General features: G+C 39.9%; 1 protein-coding gene across 1 annotated transcript in view; it reads left to right on the forward strand.

The window, feature by feature from the left end:
- Nucleotides 1–266: 266 nt before the first annotated feature.
- The window catches only part of LOC134677414 (solute carrier family 2, facilitated glucose transporter member 3-like), a 35398-nt gene continuing 9426 nt past the window's right edge, over nucleotides 267–26238 (forward strand). The window contains exons 1-5 of the mRNA XM_063535870.1: nucleotides 267–287; nucleotides 22128–22226; nucleotides 23060–23220; nucleotides 24235–24345; nucleotides 25514–25601. Of these exons, the coding sequence (XP_063391940.1) occupies nucleotides 282–287; nucleotides 22128–22226; nucleotides 23060–23220; nucleotides 24235–24345; nucleotides 25514–25601 (465 nt within the window). The 5' untranslated portion in view covers nucleotides 267–281. The remainder of the gene's footprint in view (nucleotides 288–22127; nucleotides 22227–23059; nucleotides 23221–24234; nucleotides 24346–25513; nucleotides 25602–26238) is intronic.

The following is a 26238-nucleotide window of genomic DNA, read 5'->3' on the forward strand; positions in this document are numbered from 1 at the left end:
AATTAAAAACTTAGAGCGCTTTTTCCGCTATTTTCCACAGTGCGTGTCTGCCAAACCGGTTGTTTTATGACGTCGGCGTCCGCCGAGCGCGCGTCACTGAATTTTAAAATTCGAACCACACCCGAAGCGCTCGGACGCGGCCGGCATGCAAGCACAACTTTTTCACATAATTCTGTGAATAAAACCTACAATTTTATATGAAATTAATGTTTAAATCACTGTTAAAGTTTAGTGGTTGTGTTATCGTGTAGTGTTGTGGATTATTTGGATTTTATAACAGGATGGCGGTAAGTTATTTGTTTTTTACCGGCATGTGAAGCGGTGAATGAATGTTTCGGGTTTCAACTTTTTTATGATTGTCTTTTGTGAAGGATACTTAGGTGTTGTTTCTAAAATTAGTTTCGGACGAAGAAGTATTTGATGCCGATAGTAAGTGTGGAAGGGATCTAATTTGCACTTATGTAAATGGTTGACTCTACTGTAGAGTTTAATAATGAGGACATTTTTTTTTATAAACGTAAAAACATTATAATATTATATTTTGTTACAATTTATAATTAAATACTACATATATGTACCCGAAAATTAAGAAAAAAAAAATGATTGAAGACAAACAGGAAAAATCGGTCGTTTCCTTGTTTTTACGCATGATAGCAAAAAACCCAAAATTCTTTTTAGAGAATAGTTATTTGTTTTACAAGGGGGCAAAGTTGTTGTTTAACCGCTCGTGCTAATATTGATACTCGATCAAGCGAAAGATTCCAAAACTGAACCACGAGCGTAGCGACTGAAACACAAACTTTTTCACCACAAGCAGTGGGTCTCCTGACTTCGGGCAAGCTCGGCTTGATGGAAATACTCCCACTTTTCCATGATTTCCAGGTATTCGTATGGTTTACAGCCGCTTCTGATTTACCTAACACAAAAATAATTTACTTAAACAAAAATAATAAATAAAACAATCTTTATTGAATCGAAACCGACAGCATGAAACCTTACACTCATCCTCGCATTGTTCCCACGCATTTTGCCATGGCTCATGGGAGCCTGGGATCCGCTTGGCAACTAATCACAGGAATTGGAGTAGGCACTAGTTTTTACGAAAGCGACTGCCATCTGACCTTATAGAGGGTAAACTAGGCCTTTCCTAGTTTTTTCACGCGTGGAACCTTACACTAAAAAAATTTATGATGTCATGCGTAAGCCATGAAGCCATATAAGATGTCTAACATATGTTACAAGCTTGGGTTCGCAAGAAATAATAATAAATTATGTTTTTATTGATTCAGCAGTGTCTCCGAACGATAGTAGAGTCCGTGTATACGCTAACTTAGCACCGACTTGAATAGAAATAAAACAAAGTGAAACAGTGTCATAAAACGTGTTCGAATATTCTCTTAGCTTATAGTTCGTTTTATTAGCATTAGAAATAAGGTAGCATTAGAAAGAACTTGCAAGAAGGTAAGCGATCTTGACATGTCTTTGAATTGAAAAACGCTTTTTAAAAACCAAAAACTATTACTTATGAAAGCAGAAGAATATAAATGATCGTTTTAGATTCATAATTGTTACATATTTGCCGTAATTTATTTTTAAAATGTGTTTTTCAATTAAAAGACACATCAAGATTGTTTACCTTTTTTCTAATGCTAAAAAAAACGAGGTATAGTCGCGAGTTCGTTTCTCGTCCGAGTCACACTGTGTTTCCACTTTTAATAATGTTTTAATGCCGATGCCGTAGTAAACTAAAAACTCACCAAAGTAGTAAGTTAAATTTAGTAACCGGAAGGACATAAATATAAACATAATCCTAACTGTCCAGTTATTAATATGTATAGATGTTTACGGGCGCATATCCTGTGAAAGCAGATGCAAATCAGAAAGCTAACAAATTAAAAATGTACAAGCGGCTTCCACCTTCCAAACGTTTCGACGGTTTCCTGTCCATAAATATTCATATAAAGGCCTGTTCAAACGGGAACAATTTTACGCCAATCTGATTAAATTGTCCAATTAAATCAGGTGGGGCGGGTCACAACCAGACATTAGGCTCCTAGGATTTATTCCCTCCTAGAATACATTCTAAAATTTCGCTGAAAGCGCATCGTCTCCGCTGGCTTGGCCATCTCTAAAGGATGGGTGGAGATTGGGCAGCCAAAAGGGCCTAAATACCGTTGGGTTGGGCAGATAGAGTGGAGGCAGATCTCCGTGAGCTCGGCGTCGGCGAAAGCTGGCGGGATACCGCTCTGGACCGATCAAAGTGGCGTGCTCTTGTGTTGGAGGCCAAGACTCATTTTAGGTCACCGCGCCAACCATGTAGGTATTAAGTAGTAAGTATTCTGATATTTAGGGAACAGAAGACAACTTTTGTTATTGTTTCGTCTTTTATAGTAAATCTCCCAGTATTCCTGAATCCAGTAAATTTTTTCATAACACATGGTCTGATGCGCGACGCACTAAAAATAGATAGTAACGGACTTTCCGCATGCTTGCTGAGAAACGGTGCGCCCGCGCCGGCGTTGGTGAAGAAAAATGTGGCGCGCCGGGCAAAAGGGACCCGGCCCTGTAGACAGCATGCCTATCGCTACGAAGCCAGGGCCGTCTCAAACTAAGTGCCCTGGGCACATAAGAATTTGGGGCCCTTTTGGAAAGTAAAGATAGCGAATTAAACTAGACAAATTCATTTACTTTAAAGACACTGCACCTAATCTTTCTGGTTTGACCCATTGGTTGACTGGTAGAGAATGCCTTAAGGCATTAAGTCCGCCATTTGTACCTTCATGTATTGTGCAATAAAGATTAAAATAAATAAATAAATAAAAATGTTATACTTAGTACGTTTTTTTAGCATTAGAAAGAACTTCGCAGAAGTAAGCTTGTGGTTCCAAATCCGGCACTTTTAGCGGTAATAATTTGAAGTAAATTATATGTATTGACCATGCTACATCAGATAATTCAGTAATTATTAACAATTAAAGAGCCTGATAAAAACTGCACGCTTGCTTCTGTGGAGTTCTTTCTAATGCTAAAAAAAACGTACTTATAACATTTTTATTTATTTATTTATTTATTTTAATCTTTGCAATCCAATCGCAGACAAACTTACCGAAAACCGCCTTCGTTGGTATGGCCACGTTAAACGACGGGAAAACGATCACGTAGTACAAGTAGCCCTCAATCTACCAGAGGCCGCAAGAGGCCGCGGCCGCCCGCCTTATACCTGGTGGACAAGTATAGAAAGAGACCTCAAGAAAGCCCAGGTGCCCCAACAGACAACCCAAGATCGTAGGACTTGGCGCAGGACAGTGAGGAGACCCGACCCCAAATAATGGGAACAGGAGAGGAAGAAGGAAGGAAGGATTTATTTTAATCTTTATTGCACAATACATGAAGGTACAAATGGCGGACTTAATGCCTTAAGGCATTCTCTACCAGTCAACCAATGGGTCAAACCAGAAAGATTAGGTGCAGTGTCTTTAAAGTAAATGAATTTGTAAACAAATAAACTCTATATGAATATAAACTTAATTTTTCTACTATCATCTTCTATTTATCATGGGTAATAAAATATACTGTTACTGTCTGTCCTTCGGGGCCCCCTGAGGATTGGGGCCCTGGGCACGGGCCCCGTGTGCCCTTATGGTAAAGACGGTACTTGTACGTAGCGTACGAAACGCATCTGTCACTGTCACACTAATAGGGACGAGTGATAGAGAGACGAGAGCGATTGTCACCTTGGCTAGCCCAAGTAGCCCTACCACTTCTGCCTTAGCAGTGTCAAACTGTTATAGCTCTCTCGCACTAATATGCAAGTACGAGCGAGATGCATAGAAAGTAAGTTACACACACGCTAGCGAATATGTCAGTGTCAAAAGAGTGGCGTGCGTATTAATTAGTCTCTCTTAAGTCCCTTTTTATTCGGAACGACACACAAGTACGTACTCTAAAGTTCTAAGTCTAAGTCTAGACCCGTTTAAAGTGGTATGGCGAGTTAGCACGCGATCATGTTGCCAAACAGAGACAAGTAACTAATAAGGACAAATAGTGTCCTACTTTATTACAAGCTTTTATTTACTTTCATCTGACACCTGACCGTTGTTTGTCTGTAATCAAATCTTGCAAGTTAAATTTGACCCACTTCCCGGTTTCCGATTGAGCTACTTTGCATACATACGTAAGTCGGGTGACAATGCAATATTATGGTGTCATCGAGCTGATCTGATGATGGAGACCGGAGGTGGCCATAGGAACTCTGTGATAAAACAACGGAACCTAATTGTGTTTGGGGTTTTTAGAATTGTCTCGATAAGTATTAGTTGCCTGTGGAAAGAAAAGTACGGTCAGCGATAAAAGCTTGTACCAAAAATGAAATTTTTGCCAAAATCTTATTTACACTGAGTATTTTGTTGTAGATTTTTTCTCAGATATCTATACAATTTGGTGGATAGATAGTTCCATCTTCAATATAAGCGCAAGTTCACTGTAGTATGTCCTTAAAGATCTCCCACGACGGAAAATTATACATTAGGTAATTTTTTTTCGACACAAGTTATGATTTTGTATTTAGGTACCTATTCCACCCAGAATAAGAAGCTCTTCTAGCCAGCCAAGTTTTATTGCAATCTAACGGATAGGGCACTATTAAATCAGAGTTCATTAGCCTTACCAGGACGGTTTTATCAGTGTCAAACTGTCATAGTCTGTAAAACTTACTTTCTATACAATCTTGCTCTCAGCTCGCACTAATATGTAGTACCTACATTACATACTAATTTGTAAATGCTCCGGATCGCAGGTATTTGTGGCCCGAAAAGAAGGTGAGGGCCACAAATATGCGACCTGCGGGCGCAGCACGGTTCCATTTTTATCGACTATCACTATGCGCGTCCCTTTCGCACTTACATACTTGTTAGAACGTGACAGGCATGATGACAAGGGATAAAAACGCGACCGTGCTACGCTGCCTGGGCCTTTGCGAATTACCGCCCGTGGTTTGTCTAAAGTGTCTTTTGTTGGCCAGGAAGTGAGATTTTCTTCTCGCGTAGCGGGAAGCAAATCCCACTTACGGGCCTAGGGTGACGTAATAGTTATTTGTTTTACAAGGGGGCAAAGTTGTTGTTTAACCGCTCGTGCTAATATTGATACCCGAGCAAGCGAAAGATTCCAAAATTGAACCACGAGCGTAGCGAGTGGTTCGAAAAATGGAATCTTCTTGCGAGGGTTTCAAAGCACGAGGGTTAAACAAAATTTGCCATCGAGTGAAACACAAAATTTTTCACCACACCAGCCCGAAGCAAATACTATACGTAAAATATCAAATAAAATCAAACCCAATCAAAACGAAATGAATGTTATTAAATATTTATCATCCAAAATCATCATTTAAAAGTCAATTCTACCAGCAAATATGCATAAGAAAACAACTCAACATTGGCATTGATTACTTTGCCTCACATGTGAATAAAATACAACTTTGCTATCAGTTTTTGAATTGCAAAGTAAGCCTTTCCGAGCTGGTGTGGTGAAAAGTAAATTACGCTCACGCTGGCGATTATGTCAGTGTCTAAAGTCGTGGTAGCCGTAAACACTAGTTACATGTTCAACATAAGTTACGCACATTGTGTTTCGATTGCCAGTCTACCATTTTCGGGTCTCTGTCCAATGACAATAGATGATCTAATGTGACACAATGATATTCAAAATGACGTAAAATCGCATGACAATGTTAATTTAATCATAAGAGTCAACTGTCAAGGCTGTTTGATGTTATTTGCAGTAAGTACAGTCCGCAGCAGAAGTTGCTAAGCGGGCGAGGTGTTCAAAATTACCTTGACACGCTCTTATTCTCTTAACAACAAAGTAGTCCAAGATCATTTTGAACACCTTGCCCGCTTAGCAACTTCTGCTGCTGACTGTACCTACATTTGCGCCATTTTCATAAGACCGTCACTAAGCCACAGAATAAATAATAGTACTAGGTACAGAAGACTCACTCTCTAGTAAAACGCGTCTGTTACGACCAGCACAGATATGGCCGCTAGGTGGCGACAGCGCCACGGGCCGCTTATGGCTTTCCCCAAAATTGGGGTGGAACGGATGTACTTTTAGCTAGGTACCTGTAGCAAAGTGACGAAATCGCGGAGTGAGCCACGCCTGACTAAGCGTTATTAGGGTTTCTTAAAAAAGGTAAAAAACCGGACGCTTAAAAAAGCTAAAAATCGATAAAAAATTTGAGGGCCTACGGCGAACCGCGTTCCAAGTGTTGCCGCCCTGTCACACTTACGTACGAATTTACAAGTGCGACAGAGAGGCAACACGAAGGTGGTTCGCGGTAGGACCTCTGTATCATAATTAAGATGCTTACACAATTACACGAGTCCCATTTAAGAAATGCTACCTGATGGAATATGTCTAGTTCTGCGAAATCATTTTTACCCACAGCTGAATTGGAAGGCTTCGGTCTCGTTCGGTCCACAATAACGGCTTACTTAACAAATTTAAACGGCTAACTTTCCATGGAAATTTCCAGACAATGCGACCCGTGTAAAGTGAAGTGAAGTACTTGCTCTTGAGAGTCTTGAGTTACGTGAGACGTTAGGCCTATTTAGGAGTATAACAAGTTACTGTTACCTACAGAGAAAACGACAACTGATAAGGCGATAACATATTTAACATAATGAGTGACTGTATCATCATTCATCAGTTCATCACAATCACTCACAATCCATCATTGTCAATAGTTAGTTTTTTTTAGCATTAGATATAAGGTAAACAATCTTGATGTGTCTTTTAATTGAAAAACACATTTTAAAAATAGGTTACGGCAAATATGTAACAATTATGAATGTAATACGATCATTTATATTCTTCTGCTTTCATAAATGATAGTTCCTGATTTATAAAAAGCGTTTTTGAATTAAAAGACATGTCAAAATCGCTTACCTTCTTTCAAGTTCTTTCTAATGTTAAAAAACCGGGCAAGTGCGAGTCGGACTCGCGCACCAAGGGTTCCGTACCATTAAGCAAAAAAAAAGAAAAAAATGCAAAAAAAAAACGGTCACCCATCCAAGTACTGACCACGCCCGACGACGTTGCTTAACTTTGGTCAAAAATCACGTTTGTTGTATGGGAGCTCCATTTAAATCTTTATTTTATTCTGTTTTTAGTATTTGTTGTTATAGCGGCAACAGAAATCTGTGAAAATTTCAATTGTCTAGCTATCACGGTTCGTGAGATACAGCCTGGTGACAGACAGACGGACGGACGGACGGACAGCGAAGTCTTAGTAATAGGGTCCCGTTTTACCCTTTGGGTACGGAACCCTAAAAACGATCTAAGATACTACTTAAGCGGAGACGTACTGTAATGTAAAGGGGCCCGGCCCACTGGTTACCAGTCCGCCGGACGATATCGGCCTGCCAGTTAAAAGCAAAATTTGACAGCTCTGAACAACTGACAGGCTGATATCGTCCGGCGAACCGGTAATCTGTTGGCTCTTTAACTATGTTTGTACGGGACAAATATTGCAAGTTAAATTTGACCCACTTTTCAACTTTCCGATTTCTATGGAAGTTAAAAATTTGCATACATATGCAAATTGGATGACAATGCAATTGTGTTTGGGTTTGTTAGAATTGTCTTGACAAGTATTAGTTGCATGTTTAAATAAAAGTACAGTCAGCGATAAAAGCTTGTATCAAAAATGAAATTTATGATAGAAAACTTATTCTCTGTATTTCGTTTTAAATTTTAGAGAAAACTTATTATTATCAACAAAAATCATCAAAGCCAAGAAAAGCAACTGAAACGGTACAAATGTAGGGCAAATACACAACTAACTGAAGAACTGGCTATTATGAACTTTATTTACTGGAAAATATGATTCAAATTGTTGTGTACAAACGTATTTGTGTTAAATTCGGTTATTTTTAGAATTCTTTGGCGCGGTGGCTTCATTCTGATTTACGTTTCTCCCTTGACTTCGCTAATGTTTTTTCACCTGATGATTTTACAAAATAATAAAAATAAATAAATAAATATTATAGGACATTCTTACACAGATTGACCAAGCCCCACAGTAAGCTCAAGAAGGCTTGTGCTGTGGGTACTCAGACAACGATATGTGTATATAATATAAATACTTATAGTTCGTTTTTTTTAGCATTAGAAATTAGGTAAACAATCTTGATGTGTCTTTTAATTGAAAAACACATTTTAAAAATAAGTTACGGCAAATATGTAACAATTATGAATCTAATACGATCATTTATATTCTTCTGCTTTCATAAGTAATAGTTTTTGAATTTTAAAAAGCGTTTTTCAATTAAAAGACATGTCAAGATCGCTTACCTTCTTGCAAGTTCTTTCTAATGCTAAAAAAAACGAACTATAAATATACATATAGATTTCGAGCAACACCGGCTTCCGGCATATAGAAAACAACCATGACTCGGGAACAAATATCTGTGTCATCAGGTCATCACACAAATAAATGCCCTTACTGGGATTCGAACCAAGGACCATCGGCTTCACAGGCAGGGTCACTACCCACTAGGCCAGACCGGTCGTCATAATAAATGTATATCTGCCTACCAACTACCTGACTGGTTTAGTTTTTATCACCATAACGAAATAAAATAGTGTTAGACCAAGAGAAATTATAATGGTACAGTCAGCAGCAGATATACCTGAGCGGGCAAGGTGTCCAAGAAAACATATACACTTCAATCGTCACAAAAATAAGGACATCTAAGTTGTCATTTTAGCGTAGGCTTTCAGTTCGTCACATATATCTTAACTTCTGAGTTTTTCTTTAACACATACACCCTTATTTAATCACAATGACAATAACGGTTAAAAAGTCAGTGGTATCTAAGCACTCAAATTCAAGCTGCTGTTTTAATACCTACACGCACTGCCAATCACGTACGTCAGCAGCCAGGGTGCCACCAGTTGCTAAGCAGTTGTTATTTCAATGGTAACTAAGCAATAAGCATCAACGTTTTATCAGTTTAACTTAAAAAAAAATACTGTAGCAGCTACGAATTGACACCTCCTTTCTTAAAGAAGTATTTTATCGTCAAGTGTCAAACTTAGACAATAAATAAGTAGGTTCTGAGTATTATATTCTTTGGTAGGTTCTACGAGAATGATCGGTTTTTTATTTTAACTGTCATAGGCGGCCGTTCTTCCAAACCGTAGAGCACATTATATGTTAATATATTTATTTAGCCCGCTTATTGTACTAAAATATACTATATAGTACTAAAATACGATGCTCCGAATCGATCAAAGAACGAAGGAGAAAACAATAGAATTCAAACGTAACACGTTCACTGTCCCAATCTGACATGTAAACCTTATGGCTTTGTAATAGAGGCTAGCCGTGGGCCCACGTGAGAAGCACGGGCAGTAAAGGTGTTAAGCATATCCAACTATGACTCCTCTCTTTATTTTGTTGGAGGAATGACAATTTTTTTTTTACAACTTAGCAGAGAGGATATAGTATACGGAGTTATATACAGTATGTATCAGAACGAAAGGCCAAGAAAGAGACCCATTAATGTTTAGGTCATACTGAGCAACTTTTACTATGGGACCAACCCCGAAACCCCGGAAAAAAATTTACTCTCCCATAGAAAATTTCAACATCAGACCAGCAAAATGTATAAAACTTCCAATTATTTTTCCGCGTTATCGGGATTGGTCCCATAGTAAAAGTTGTCCAGTATGATCTAAACATTAATGGGTCTCTTTCTTGGCCTTTCGTCCTGATACATACTGTATATCTTTGAACTTATTGTTAGTATAACCTAGCAGTAAACATCAAAATGGCATTCGGCACAGGAGTAATCTAAGGAACGCCCACTGCGGGTTCAAACCTACAACGTCCTGTTAGAAAGTCGTACATACGCTACATGTGACATAATATCTTCAAAAAACATATAAACTTATGTGAAATTAATATAAAACCACAAATTAATAATAGAAATGAAACCCAAAAAAAAAAAGCTGTAATTTCTAGGTGCGTCCGACTGAGATTTGAACCCGCGGTCTCTGCTTTGAAAAGCAAACGCCTTAGTAACAAGACCACAACGTGCCTTGATAATTGGCTCTAAATTCGGCTTCAGTTAGCTTTCGCTATGTGTCACTCATTCGTTTTGATGATTCTATTCAATAAAAGAAATAGTTTGCAGTAAGTTGACTGACAGACCACTGTCAATGGTTGAAGGGCAAAACGTGAGATAGATGTATGTGATGACAAGCAGTGGCGGATTTGCAGTTTTTGCCGCCCTAGGCCCCAAGCCTTGTAGCCGCCCCTTTCTCAGCATCAGCACTCATCATATTGACTACATTTAGATCAGGCAATGAAAAGATATATTATAGCTTAATGCTTGGGACACATTTTTTTACTTAGTAACTTTTTTGGACTCGTTAGGTGAACATATCAAAAGTAGAGGAGTTTGGTTTGAAGGTCACATTTTTCGGTTTTTCGCTTATCATATCTCAGAAACTATACGTCCTCGTGACATAATCATAGGAACATAGGTTTACGAAAAAAATAAGCAAATACTTATTCATTTTAAGTGACAGTTTTACCAATAACATTGACTTTTTGTGTACCTACAAAAACATTCAAAAAATCTAAAAAAGAAACAAGAAAACAATTTTTTTGCCTTCCTTCCTAGTCGAATCCTCATGTCTGAGGGTCGTGACCACCATAAGTCGCTCTGTGCTGTAGTGCTCTCCATCCTGGCCGATTCATTGCCTTCCTTAAGGAACCCTGGAACCCCTCGCGTGTAACATCTTGAATGGCGTTGAACCAGCGTGTGGGTAACCTCCCTGTTTTTTGCCTATTTTCTTGAATAACTGCTAAACTATTTATTCAAAAATTATAAAAAAATATATTTGAGATTCTTACAATGAGCTCTTTGATTTGATATGTAAACTGTAAACGCAATATAGTTTGAAAAACATTATTTTAAAATTTTCTCATTTACCCCCAAAAAATGGCCTCCATATTTAAAATTCATTTATTTACGTTACACGTCCATCTTTGGGTCACAAACTTACATATGTGTGCCAAATTTGAACTTAATTGGTCCAGCAGTTTCGGAGAAAATAGGCTGTGACGGACGGACAGCCAGACGCACAGGGTTCCGTTTTTTCCTTTTGAGGTACAGAACCCTATAAACGGGGAACAAGGCGCGAAGGCGTCAACAATATGCGAAATCGACGCTACACTTGCGTACGCGGCCCCGCGCCGCAATTTGCGCACAAGTGTGGAGGGCCTTCCAGATATCGTAAAAATTGTAGCTTGTTGCAATTTAACCAACTTTAATTTTGTATAATGATCTTGTCGTTAGAACGCATAGTTTCCGAGATATAAGCGAAAAACTGAAAAATGTGACCTTCAAACCTGTCTCTTCCCCCGCCTCAAGGGCTACGGCCGGGGGACTTTTGATATGTTTACCTCCTAAATAGTCCAAATAAAGTTAGGTACAAAGTCAAAAATTGTGTTTCAAGCATTTCCCTCTATAGCTTTACCTATACCATTACCTTTTTTTGAGAATTCGTTGCCTGGTCTAATTTTGAGTTATTTTTGTTATCAACAATTCATCAGCGAATTTTTTGTCACAATTTGCCGCCCCTAATATCTTGCCGCCCTAGGCCCGGGCCTACTGTGCCTTATATGGGAAATCGGCCACTGATGACAAGACTGTACTGCTTTCGATGATTGTCAAAACGCTTTACCTGAAATTAGCATAGCTATTATTCATTCAATATACGACCATACATGTATGCTTTAAACGTCTATTTTTCCATATTGTTCAGATATATTTGACACGTTGACCGCTTAGATACCAGTGGTTTTTTGACAGCTAAGGTATCAATGATTTGTTGTAAGTGTAGAAATTAATGAATAGCGACTGTTAAGATATTTGTGACATGTTGAGCGCTCACAAGTAAATGCTACCATGACAGTCAACAACTTTTTGACAGTTTAAACGTTAACCTCTCTTTGAGCACCTGGAGTGTATAGCGACTTCTGCTGCTGACTGTACACGCATTGCAAGTCTTAATAACACTGAATAATTTGTATGCGTTCAGGTTCAGGCACGCATTTATGCGTTAGAGGGAGCAAGTGATATTGCTATCTCATTCTACCGCATAGCTGCGTCCCTTGGACTGGCCGGCGATGGCCCACTGTGTCTAAAAAAAAAGTACGAGGAAGCGGCTCTACCTATACTTTCTACTTTGCCGCCTTTTTAAAAACCAACTTATTTAGAGCACATCGTAACAGATTTTTTGGTAACAGATAAAAATAAACGAAATGAGGACTTTTTTTTAAACATAGGATATACTTTTATATGTTTAAATTTCGTTCCATTTTAAAAATATGTAGTTTACTCAAAGAGTCTCAAGAATACAATACCATTGAGTGGTAAACCACAAATTAGGATAATCCTCTCGTAGTAAAAGCAGATTATAACCGCCTTGAAATGTTAGTATAGATTAACGACTCTATTTCTTTAAACATAGACTACAAAATACACTATCTAAATAATGGCTAACCTAACTTTTTTTGCATTTAACGACCATCGACCCTTAAGAAGAATGCACTCTTTCCAAAAGATTGAATATGATATTATCTTTTTAGACCATTTTAACCCCATTTAATAAGAAATAAGGTTTAAAATTCAATTTACAAGCAATGTACTTCTAACTTATTTTGTAAGTAAATTGGTTGGCGCCTACGAGAACAAAAGCAGATAATAGGATTGTAATAAAACAATGCCATTGTTAGTACAGGTAAGTGAACAAGCTCAGTTCAAAATTTTTTATCTATACCTATATATAGTTCGTTTTTAGGGTTCCGTACCTCAAAAGGAAAAAACGGAACCCTTAAAGGATCACTCGTGCGTCTGTCTGTCCGTCCGTCTGTCACAGCCAATTTGCTCGGAAACTACTGGACCAATTAAGTTGAAATTTGGTACACATATGTAAGTTTAGAACCCAAAGACGGATATGTAACGTCAACAAATGAATTTTAAACATAAGGGCTACTTTTGGGGGGTAAACGATAAAATTAAAAAATAAAGTTTTGCAAACTATATCGTGTTACATGTCAAACGAAAGAGCTCATTGTGAGAATCTCAAATATATTTTTTTTATAAATTTACGATAAAAAGTTTAGAAGTTATTCAAGAAAATAGACAAAAAATGACCATTCCCCCCCCTCTATCTCCGAAACTACAGGGTCTAAAATTCTGAAAAAAATACACTGAATAGTCCTTTACCTAAAGATGACAGGAAAACCTATTAGAAATCTAGAGTCAAGCGTGAGTCGGATTTAAGAACAAAAATGCGGTTTAGGTTATTTTAGGGATACAGCCGCAATGGTTTAAGTGAAACGTGATGTAGACAGCTATTGCGAAGGCCCTAGGCCGATATCCGCATAGGGCCGAAGGCCCGAAGCGTCCCGAGGAAGCGTGACTTTAGCTTCAAGCGTGAGTCGGTCTGAAGGCAAAAAATGCGACTAGGCTGTATCTGGCACAAAGCCGCAATAGTACTTGTAGTACTGATTGATTAGGTTACTATTGTTACGTGTTTTAAAAAGCACTATACAGGGTGGCCAAAAAATAAACCAAGTGTATTCCAGTTGTTGCCAACGTGCAACCCCGAAATCGCGAAGAAAAATTTGGCTGTTTCATAAATTTTGGCTGGTCCGTTTTCTATGGATGGATACATTTTTTTGCGATTTCGGCATTGGTCCCATAGTAAAAGTTGTAAAACTCAGTATAATCCCAAAACCTCCCTGGCTGAGGGAATGCACTTATGTTTTGGCCACCCTGTAGGTATTATCTCTCTTCGGCTTTCGGCCCTTTATAAGGTACAAGGGAGTCAGGAATTATGCAAAATTGAACCCTATCCCTTTGAAATAAAGTTCAAAATTAGGTGGGAAATATATTCCCTCTAACGTATAAAGGCTTAAAACACTTGCGAAAGTTGTAGGAAGCGCCACCCGTCGGACGCGAGCTATCAGCCCTACGCGGAGCTCGGTCTTCAGTCATCGCATCTGGACACTTGTACTATTGTTCGGCATTTAATCTTCCTATCTACGCTACTTTGCATAGTTGCAGAGATATAAGCCACCACGCCAGAAAACTTTATGTTACATCTGGTTTTTGATTGACCCATTCGGGTTTTTCAAGACGTTTTACTACGTCACGTTCCACGTACAAAAAAAATATTGAAAATTGTGTGATGTACGGAACCCTTGCAACGCGAGTCCGACTCGCACTTGACCAGTTTTTTAGCATTAACAAAAAGGTAAACAATAATGATGGGTCTTTTAATCGGCAAATATGTACAATGTGTCAATTAAGAAGCTACGAGTAAGTAATAAGTAAGATCATTTATATTCTTCTGCCATCATAAGTATAGTTATGCCGGCTACATACGTAACGATAAATCGCTGCGATAAAACTGTGCAGTCCGACTGTGCAGATAAATCGAACCGTGTGTATGACAAATCGTTACGATAATCGACAACGATTTGTCATACACACGGTTCGATTTATCTGCACAGTCGGACTGCACAGTTTTATCGCAACGATTTATCGTTACGTATGTAGCCGGCATTATTGATTTTTTAAGAGCGTTTTTCATTTAAAAGACATTTCCAGATTGCTTACCTTCTTTTTAATACTAAAAAAACCGGGCAAGTGCGAGTCGGACTCGCGCACGAAGGGTTCCGTACCATAATGCAAAAACAAAAAACAAAAAAAAAGCAAAACAAACGGTCACCCATCCAAGTACTGACCCCTCCCGACGTTGCTTAACTTTGGTCAAAAATCACGTTTGTTGTATGGGAGCCCCATTTAAATCTTTATTTTATTCTGTTTTTAGTATTTGTTGTTATAGCGGCAACAGAAATACATCATCTGTGAAAATTTCAACTGTCTAGCTATCACGGTTCGTGAGATACAGCCTGGTGACAGACAGACGGACGGACGGACGGACGGACAGCGAAGTCTTAGTAATAGGGTCCCGTTTTATCCTTTGGGTACGGAACCCTAAAAACGAACTACAATTAAGCACTGCATCTGATTATGGTTCTAAAATGAATAAGCCGTAAGGTGTTATTTCACTCAAATAATTCTCTACTGCCGAGATCACCAGTGTTGCCAACTCGGATTTTGAAAAAATGCTAGACTAATGTCTAGATTATGCCAAAATTGTGCCAAAGTTTTTTGAAATATGCTAAAAAAATGCTAAAATGTCAACTTGAAATTAGATACTTAAAACACATACATTTCTCAAATTTGCCGCCTTTTTCTACTGACAAGATCTGCTTGACCAACTTTATATAGTCCGTCGACGTCCATCCGTCCCCAAAAGTCAAAATTCATATGAAAATATGAACCACATAAGGCGATGGCGCATATTGTTGATGCCAAGTTGGTGCAAACTTGGCTTAGACTAAATTATGCAAAAAAATATGCCAGATGCTAAATGGAAAATTTTGGTGCCAAAGCAAGTGAAAATATGCCAGATCTGGCATCAATTATGCCAAGTTGGCAACACTGGAGATCACCTGTTTATCTTGTTAAGGTTATATATAAATTGTGCAAACAGTAAACATTTGCCTGGATGTGTCTTTTTAATCTTCCTTGTTTACATACTTACTGATAGCTACCGTATAGCATAATATTATGCATTTATGACACAGTCTATAAGTAAGTTCGTTTTTTTAGCATTACAAAGAAGCGCAGCGAAACCTGGAGTTACTAATAGTTCGTTTTTTTAGCATTAGAAAGAACTTGCAAGAAGGTAAGCGATCTAGACAAGTTTTTTGAAAAACGGTTTTTAAAAATCAGTAACTATTATTATTGTCGCCGATGTGCAGGTAGGCATCCGCGTCACCATGCCCTAAATGATACTATCCAGCGAGCTCTCAGGTCCGCTGGTGTCCCATCAGTGCTTGAACCACCAGGCCTCAGTCGTACCGACGGTAAACGGCCTGATGGTCTGACTTTGGTACCATGGGAAAGGGGACGGTGTTTGGTTTGGGACGCTACATGCGTCAGTACGTTCGCCGCCTCCCACATCAGCCGTACATCACGCGTGGCCGGTGCGGCAGCCGAAACTCAAGCGGATCTAAAGCGTCAAAAATATGCCCCTCTCTCCTCTCTCCCAGTCATCCCTTTCTCTGTAGAAACGGCGGGTTGCTGGTCTGCCGACGCGAAACGCTTCACTCGTGATTTGGGACGTCGACTCAGACAGAAAGGGGAGGGTCCCCGCTCCGAGTCGTTCCTTGTGCAAAGGCTGTCCGTGGTGATCCAGCGTGGAAATGCTGCGAGCATCATGGGCACCTTTGCACCGGGAACGGCAGGGAGCGGTTTGTTTTCTTAAATTTATAGTTTTAATTTTTATTTGTAAGCCTTAGTTGTATGTTTTTTGTCATGTATGTGTAGAACTTTTAATAAATTTTAAAACTATTATTATTATTTTGCTTTCATAAGTTGAAAGCAAAAGAATATATAATTTATCGTATTAGATTCATAATTGTTACTAATTTGCCGTGACTTATTTTTAAAACGTGTTTTTCAATAAGAGACATATCGAGAGTGTCTACCTTATTTCTAGTGCTAAAAAAAACTATAATTTTATTGCGCGGGCGATAGAGAAATGACGTAAAATGCCGGTCAATGTACGATATTCTTTGTGCTAGGCGTCCTTACTACAGTTATGTTGTAACAAAACAAAGCCAAGCTGTTTTTTCACGCCCCGCTCTGTTAATTGTCGTGTGTTAATTTTATTGCGCGGGCGATTGTCGCGATATGCCGGTCAATGTGCGATATTCTTTGTGTTGAACGTCGTTACTTTAGTTATGTAATAAAACAAAGACAATGGTGTTTTGTTCACACCCCGCGGTGTTAATTGTCGTGTGTTTAATGGACATGGCGGCTCCGATACCCGACCGACTCTCGGCTCACTTCCGGGTATCTGGCAAAACAATAGGGTATTTAACTGTATTTAAAATAAATTATCTGACACCATGTATGAAATAAAGTACCAGATATAACACTTTAAACTCTCGCGTTTTGTACACATATTTAATTACACAAACGGGTCTACCGCGATATAATTTCATTGATTCGATTAATTCCGACGTTTCAGCTGAGTTGCACCAGCTGTGGTCACGGAAAGACCACACACACACATAGACACACAGGTCTTTCCGTGACCACAGCTGGTGCAACTCAGCTGAAACGTCGGAATTAATCGAATCAATGGAAGAGCGGTGCCTCTTAATACAAGTATCTGTTTACTTAAAAAGAGGTACCAACCCTGTACAATGTAACCTAACGCTACGTCTTACGTAGGCGAACAACGCGCGAACGCGGCGCGGCGCGGCGCGGCGAAAGCGGCCGCCGCCGCGCCGCGCCGCGCCGCGCCGCCTGACATTCGCGTGCAAATCGCGCCGCACCGCGTTCGCAACGAGATCGCTTACGTAGGACACTTCTATGGGCATCAAAGGATTGATTTCGCCGCGCCGCGCCGCGCCGCGTTCGCGCGTTGTTCGCCTACGTAAGACGTAGCGTAACACTTATAATGAATAAACAATTTTATTATTATTATTATTTGTATCTCCTTGGATATCACGGGCCTATAATCCCGGTTTTTTGATAGGCTTGCGTGGGGACACAGATCCAACACGTAGAGGCCCCTTGGAGAGCTTTAATGTCATGTAGAACGCCTGCTGGAACCCGTTCACAGGTGCAACAATAGACACCCATGAACCGGTCTCAGCAGGCATTGGGACTATTGTAGCAAAAGTGAATAGTATACCGGTCTATGGATTGAAGTTTGGGTGGACTATGAGACTGGGCTATTGTAAAGAGTTCGGACACCTGCCATAACAATGCTAACACACGTTATCGAGGCAAGTGGTGACTTGCCGCTGACTAGATGGGCCCCTGAAACTGCCGTCGTTAAGACGACCAGGGGCAACATCGGTGTGAGCGGCTCAGGGGTGTCGAGAGGTGTGCGCCGCTTTCTACCCAGTGGCTGTTACCAGCCACTGTGCCAACTCGCGTCTTATGCATCTTTCACTTCCACCCCTGGAGCATATAGCTCTAGCGACTCCTCTCTGGACGGCCAATTAAGGCAAGCCAGAGCTGAGAGTCCTGCGGGTCCCCTTGGGGTCCACTCCGACCGACGAAGACACGCCGGAGACGGAGACCCTGACCGACTCTCGGGAGCACTCGGGTCCGTGGGGTCGTTACTCCCCAACAGCTCGCCACAAGCTAATTATTAATGGAATTATATCGCGGTAGACCGATTTGTGTAATTAAATAAAAGTACCAGATGTTTAATAGAGAAACGTAGACAACAGTTATTTTTAGATACAATCTCTATTTTAAAACCAGTATTAAACTATAAAGAGTAGGTAATTTGATTGTGACGTCACATGCTAGTGTTTCATATAAATTCCATAGCAGCAAAATCGTTTTCACAGTTCGAACAAAGAAACTGGTTTAACTAATAGCCAAATACCCTATAGGGTAGTTAACTGCTTAGTCAAAACAGTTTCTTTTTAGGGTTCCGTACCCAAATGGTAAAAACGGCACCCTATTACTAAGACTCCACACTGAGACTGAGAGAAAAATCATCACCAGGAATTAAAAAACAGTTCTGTACTGCGGGAAAAAATGAAGTTTTAGTAATAATTATGGACGTTTCACTATTTCTGTAAAGTTTATTTATTTCTACAAACAGCTCAGTAATCCCAAATATAAATTCAACAAACAGATAATAGAAATTGCAAGAACGAATAGAAATTGCAAAAGTCAATTTGTTCCTATTAGTTAACTCTCCTTGTCCCCGGATTAAGTTTATTTTTGTAATTCTAAGTGTGTTTTTGTTGTACTTTTCTCTCAGTGCACGGCAGGTCTGTCTGTCACCAGGCTGTATCTCATGAACCGTGATAGCTAGAAAGTTGAAATTTTCACAGATGATGTATTTCTGTTGCCGCTACAACAACATGATAGTTTGATTAGTTAGTTATACTGGGCGTTTAACTAATTTTCGCAAGTCAACAATGCTATAACATCATGATAACAACAAATATTACTAAAAAGTACGGAGCCCTCGATGGGCGAGTCCGTTTCGCACTTGTCCGGTTTTTTCAAACTGTCAAAACGATTAGCCGCTATGGAGTTTATGAAATACAGAACAATGACGTCACGGTCAAGTTATAGGTAACGTGACCGTGACGTCATCTTCTCTTTATGGTTCTTTCAGATTTTTTAAATAAAAATTGTGTCCTGGGAATAATGCCTCAGCGTTATTTAGGTTTAGACTTATGAACATAATTTAATATTATTAATGTAATATTCTGATTTTAAAATATAAAAAATCTGAAAATAGCTGCGGTCTAGGTTTGTTAATATTTTTCTGGTGCATTATTTCGTACTTTTTCGAACTTCACGCCTTTTTCTATTGACACAATGTGTTTGTCAGAGTATAGTAGTTTCAATGGTTGGCCGGTAAAAGGTTAACGCCCTTCGCCTTCGACGCAAAAAGTTAAATAAGGAACGTAAACCAGTTTAACCGACCGTGCGAAGATTACGTCAACGGACCCACGTTTATATACATAGACAAAATGCGGTCAAGTGCGAGTCTTCTTTCTTCGTAAAGTTATTTTAGTATTGGGCACCTCATGTAGACTACCGTACAGAAAGGACACTTCCTACAAAACCGAAGTTTGACAGCGGTTCAGGGACGAATCACGCTGTCCCTTTCTAATGGCACTTTCGGCTATTTAGGGTTGTCAAAATTCAAGTAATTTTCTTATCTGTGGTCGTGCACGCAAAGGGACTTCAAGTTGCGCCAATCCTAATGCCGGCGCAATGCTGAGCGGAACGGGGCCGAGAATGCCCGAAAGGAAAAGTGTCTCCCCACTGCTAAAATTATATTTAAAAGCTAACAAAGAGAATTTTCCGAAATTGATGAAATGTTCTCGGTGTTTTTTTTCACACGTTCATTGCCAAACCGTGTACGTGTACATTCATGTACATTAACATTACATACATACCTGTAATGACTATGTGATACCTTATTGTATTTATGTCAGTGTGGATAATTTCAATTATGCGGTTTGTGATAAGAATAGCGAAAATAATGGTGTACCTATGCTGTTAGGTGTAAATGCCTGTAGATAGGTTTTCTTCAAGGCCTACTTGTAAACAAGTATTTTTTTCCTATTTTTAAACATACCGTAAAATGGGGGGAGTTGGATGAAATTTGACTTTCAAACCTCGATAAAATTTTATTTTTACATGTGAAAACTGAATGGTGTATATAATAAGTGGTTCGGACGTTTTTATTTTATTTTGGGTAGTTCCATTTCATAACTTTGACGATAAAGAGGAAAACCCACGTCACCCCGTAGTGCCTCGTGTTGGGGGTGAGAGGGTTTTTCATACAAAGATGATTTTGGAAGATTGTTGGATTGATTTTTTTTATTATGCGTATTACTATAGCCCCATTTTAAATTGGAATACATTATATTTTTGTAGCAGTAGCCTTAAAATCCCTTCTCACCCTAAAAGTTCTTTTAGGTTGCCTATCCACTAAAATAGGATAAAAATCCACGAATAGCGCAAAGACTGGAGAGTTTATGCAATTCTATTGGTGGATTTTTGGCTAGATTTTGTGGGGGAATTTGGTATTGACCACTCGATTTCAATTCTAATAGTAGAAATTAAATGCCTAATAGCAGGCGTGTCTCACTCCGCGATTTCGTCGCTTTGCTACAGGTAGCTAAAAGTACATCCGTTCGACCCCAATTTTGGGGTTTGCCATAAGCCGCGCGTGGCGCTGTCGCCACCTAGCGGCCATATCTGTCCTGATCGTAACAGACGCGTTTTGTTAGAGAGTGAGTCTTCTGTACCTAGTACTATTATTTATTCTGTGCTAATAGTAGTGGAGATATTATTGAAAGAAATACCTACACGAATACGAGCGGTCGAAATTAATAATCGGCCCCCTGCTCCAGTGGACAGGCAGCGTTAAAGTCTGTTAAAAATGTAGCCTTATATTATATTTCACAAACAGAGATCCTATGTCACCCGTCTCATAAAAACAAAAGGAGTTTTAGAGGGTTACTCGCATGTAACACCTCGTCGCAAGCATCCATAGGCTACGGTAAACACTTGCTAATGTTAGTGGCACAAAAACGTTGCAAAGGAACCCTAATAGCCCAGTCCACTTTTGGATTCCATTTACATACGATGTGAGTCATTTCTGACTCACGAGTCACAATAGACCCATGGTGACCGAGAGCACAAAAGAAGTCATTACTTAGTTTTTACCGTTCCGCACCCAACGGGTAAAAACGGGACCCTATTACTAAGACTCCACTGTCCGTCTGTCGGTCACCAGGCTGTATTTCATGAACCGTGATAGCTAGACAGTTGAAATTTTCACAGATAATGTATTTCTGTTGCCGCTGTAACAACAAATACTAAAAAGTACGGAGCCCTCAGTGGGCGAGTCCGACTCGCACTTGTCCGGTGTTTTGTCTATTTTCATACGCACACAATAATGTGTAGCGCACAATTCGATCTTCAGCCCAATACTTCCCTTCACCAATATAGTATTTAAGTATAAAATTAATAGGGTACTTTCCTACTAGTCAAATCAGTTACTTTTTTAGAACTGTCAAAACGATTTGCCAATATGGAATTAATATGAAACATTACATCGTGACGTCACGGTCAACGGTCAACTCACCTACTTTTTATATTTCTATCCGATTTATTAAATAAAACTTGTGTTTAAAAATAACTCCTATCTGTGTTTTTCTAATAATTATCTGGTGCTTTATTTCATGCATGGTGTAAAATAATTTATTAAAGTCAGACCGTAAAAAGTCTGCAGCGATTTTGATAGCCCACGCAGTACAAGTGTCATTTTAAACGTCAATCTTCTATGAAATTATGACGTATGTACATAACACTTACACTGCGTGGGCTATCAAATCCGCTGCAGACTTTGTTTGGTGAAACTATATTAATACAGTATAATCCCTATGGTATGTATGTTTGTCACAGGGTATGAACCTGCGGCTGGCGTTTGCCGTGGTGTCGTCCGCCTGCTGGTCTGCCTTCCAACATGGCTATAGTACTGGTGTCCTCAACGCGCCACAGCTGGTAAGTCAACAGAAAATAATATAAATACATAAATATTATTGGACAATTTTACACAGATCGACCTAGTCCACAGGAAGCTCAATAAGGCTTGTGTTGTGGGTGCTAGAAGATATAATATATACGCATATTTGGGGCATTATATTATAAGTAATAAAATACTAAACCAAGTAAGTAAACCAAACTTTGACCACCAAAGACGTAAAATGACGCAATATCAACCTTTGTACATTCAGACATGAATTTCGATGGGACGCCTTTCGTCGTTGTTAGTGTTATTATGGTTCAAGTAAGATCGCGTCAAATATTTTTGTTGCCTTCGTTGTGTAACATATTATTGCAGGTGACTGTACCTACTGTACTGTACCCACCTGATCGAGGTACCCACTGTCGTGGGTAAAAATACGAACGCCTGGACACATTATAAAGGCAATGTTGTCGATTGCAAACGTAGCGGCCTTCGAAGAGTAATATTGACTAATATATTATTGCAGGTGACTGTACATTGGACAGGTGGAATACCACCTTATGATATGACTATACTTTTATATTAAGGGGCGATGTCATGGCCTAACTTTCAAATAATATATGATCTGTGAAATAAGTAGAAACAATAACGAGTTTTTGTTGATCTTAAGCCCCCTCCACACTCGTGCGCGAATCGCGGCGCGAAGCCGCGAACGCAAGTGTGGCGGCGATTTTCGCAGACAGCGAAATCGACTCCACACTCGCGTTCGCGGCTTCGCCCGCGATTCGCGCACATAGTCTGGAGGGGGCTTTAGACTATGTTTGACCTTTTTTTGGTTTAAGTATCAAATATTTTCTTCTTATTTCAGGTGATGTCAAGATGGCTACAATTCGACGCGTTATCGGGCACCAATCTGACCATGGAGGCCACCGAAGAGCCAAAGGTGGCCACCATCTGGTCTGTTGCCGTCTCTGTCTACTGCGTGGGGGGCATGATTGGGGGCATGCTGACTGGAGTCATTGCTGACAGGTACAGTTAAGCAATATTTCCATGATTGAATAACTGCTCAATTTTGCAGGCAATCTCTCTGCTTTGCCTAAAGGTTGACTGGTAGAGAAAGTCTTATGGCAGTAACTAGGGCCGCAAAAATATATGACGCGCTCTTATTGCGCTCCAAATAAGAACGTGTCACATATTTTTGCGGCCCTAGTTGTGTAAGATACTATTGCTGATGACTGTACCTATTAAGACGTATCCAGATTAGTCAATTTTTCGCCAATCTGATTCAATTGTCCGACCGAATCAGGAGGTGCGGATGCAAATACCAATTTGGCTCGCCGAATTTAACCGCCGATAATGCCGCCGGTAATATATTACCGATAAAATGAGGTGCGGACGCAAGAATACCAATTTCAGAGGCCAGTGTTTTCGTTCTGGGGCATTTTTTTCAATTTAGAGGGCTTTAATATGACCATAAATCTAAAATTGGAGATAGACGCCAATTTAATTTCTGATCAAATCAACCGATTTACCATAACCATACCACTTATTGTTGACTGTTAATTTGAGCAAAATTTTTAATAATAAACATGTCATCATCATCATCATCTCAGCCATAAGACGTCCACTGCTGAACATAGGCCTCCCCCTTGGACCTTCATTCGTACCGGCAGGGGTGCGAAACTCCTGACTTCGGTCAAACTCGGCTCCGTTCGGCTCAGCATTGCTCCGAGCAATTATTAGGGTTGGCACCACTTGACTTCCTTTTGCGTGCACGACCACAGATAAGATAATCACTTGATTCTTGACAACCCTAAATAGCCGAAAGGGACAGTGCCATATACTAGAAAGGAACAGCATGATTCGACCCTGAACCGCTGTCAAACTTCGTTTTTGTAGGAAGTTTCCTTTCTGTACGGTAGTACTATTCATTATTCTGTGGTACCGGTTGGAAGCGACCCGCATCCAGCGTCTTCCGGCGGCCTTAACAAGGTCGTCCGTCCATGGAATGTACCTACTTATAATTACTTAAATTGCTTACAGATTTGGTCGAAAAGGCGGGCTGCTGCTCAACAACGCGCTTGTGTTCGTCTCAGCCGCGTTCCAGGGGACCGCCAAGAAAGCTAATTCCGCGGAACTCCTTATACTAGGACGGTAAGCTTTGCCCTCCTTGCATGGACTACTTTAGGTACTTATCATCATCACCATTGGCCTGTAACATCAATAAGATGATGGTTCAAACAGCGTCAGTGGCGGATTTGTCTTAAGGCCCAGTAGGCCCGGGCCTAGGGCGGCAAAAAATTATGGGCGGCAAATTGTAACAAAAAAATCGCTGATAGCAGGAAATAACTCAAAATGTGTTCTATATTATGGGTGCTGCGAAAGGGGAGCCTATAGAGTCTGGGGCCTAGGGCGGCAAAGACTGCAAATCCGCCACAGAACAGCGTCCATATTAAAAGTGCGGCACTTCCGCAAATGACTATTAAGTCCAATGCGAGAGTTGCCACTCTGGCGACCGCATAGCTGGCGGGAGAATGCCGTGCCCGGTGACGAAGGTGGGAGAGCGGCGCGTTGGTGTCTCAGTTCTCGCCTAGTGTGAAGAAGGTACCACGCTTCATCGTGTGCAACTACCCCTTCACCCAGGGTCCTCCAGTGGTCGCGATCTTCAGCCTCCCTTTCCCAGTTGGTGGGAACGATCCGGAAGGACAACATACTTTACTTGGGGTCCCTTTGTTTCCCATAAAGTTTTTAGTCATAATGTATTGTTTGTCATATTATCGTTAGTCATAAAACTGAAACCGTTAACTTTTCAGGATTTTCGTAAGGTTATTCTGTAGAAAGGATAGGTTAGGAGGTTAGGTTTGTTTTATGCCAATCCTGAAAAGTTACGCGTTTCTGAGAAAAACCAATTATGACTAACTAAAATTCGGACAAACAATATATTATGACTTAGAACTATCTGGGAAACAATAGAGACCCTACTTACTTACTTGTACATACGTTGATAAGTTGCCACGCAGAGTGATGGCAGGACCAAAATGTTTTGACGGATTGGTGGCCGCTTTCGGATGAAAGAAGCGCTTGGCGTCCGTTGGCTCGTTGGGTGGATGACGTTCGAAAAATCGCGCGGCACTTTTGAGTTAATTCTTTTAACTTTCCCAAGTCTACAGTAAAGACGCAAATAAGTTAAGCATTTTTAAAATGTGTATGACCCGATTAAATTAGTTAAAATAAACATAATAAAGAAGAACAATCCGTTGTGAAAGTAAATCTTATTAATACTTAAGTAATCGTGTTATTGATTTAATTGGTTTGATTGCAGCTTGGTCATCGGCATCAACAGCGGTCTGAACGCGGGCCTGGCTCCCATGTATTTGGCCGAGATATCACCAGTGTCGCTCCGAGGATCGGTGAGTGTAACTTTAATATTAATATTTAACACCCACGATCGTTGCAAGCCGTCCATGAGTTTTAAAGGGTGTTGAATGTAGTTATGTTTAGTTTTTATAGTTGCCGAATTTCACGATAGATGTCCCTGTTCTATCGGCTACTTCGCGCTATTAAGATTTTTCCACATATATAGTCAATTTGGTTTCGGAATAAATGGATATTAAGTTGTCAAGAAAGTGTTTTTCATTACAAAAAGGTAGGAAGTGCAGTGCAAGTGTAGTCCAAGTGTAGTCAGTGAACAAAGGCTGAAGATGACGTTGGCTGAATATGGCAATCGATTGACGGGCGTTGACAACAACAAATAACCATTAAAGTATAAATTTTCAAACACCTTTCAATGCCAACAAAATTTAATTTATGCCAAAATACATACGAAACGAGCTGATACTCTTCAAACTGGTGGATCGATTTCTATGAATCATAGCTAAGAACCATCGCAAGATAATTCGCTTTCGCGTGAAAGCACTATACGACGCCACAGGCAAACATTGGCGTCAAACTTATAACACCCCTCTTTTTGCGTTAGGGATTAGAAATACCGTACCGGGATTCGATCCAGGGACCTCCAGCTTCGTAGGAAGGGTCGACACTACCGAC

This window comes from Cydia fagiglandana, chromosome 26 (genome assembly GCF_963556715.1).
Source record: "Cydia fagiglandana chromosome 26, ilCydFagi1.1, whole genome shotgun sequence".
Taxonomy (NCBI): Eukaryota; Metazoa; Arthropoda; class Insecta; order Lepidoptera; family Tortricidae; genus Cydia; species Cydia fagiglandana.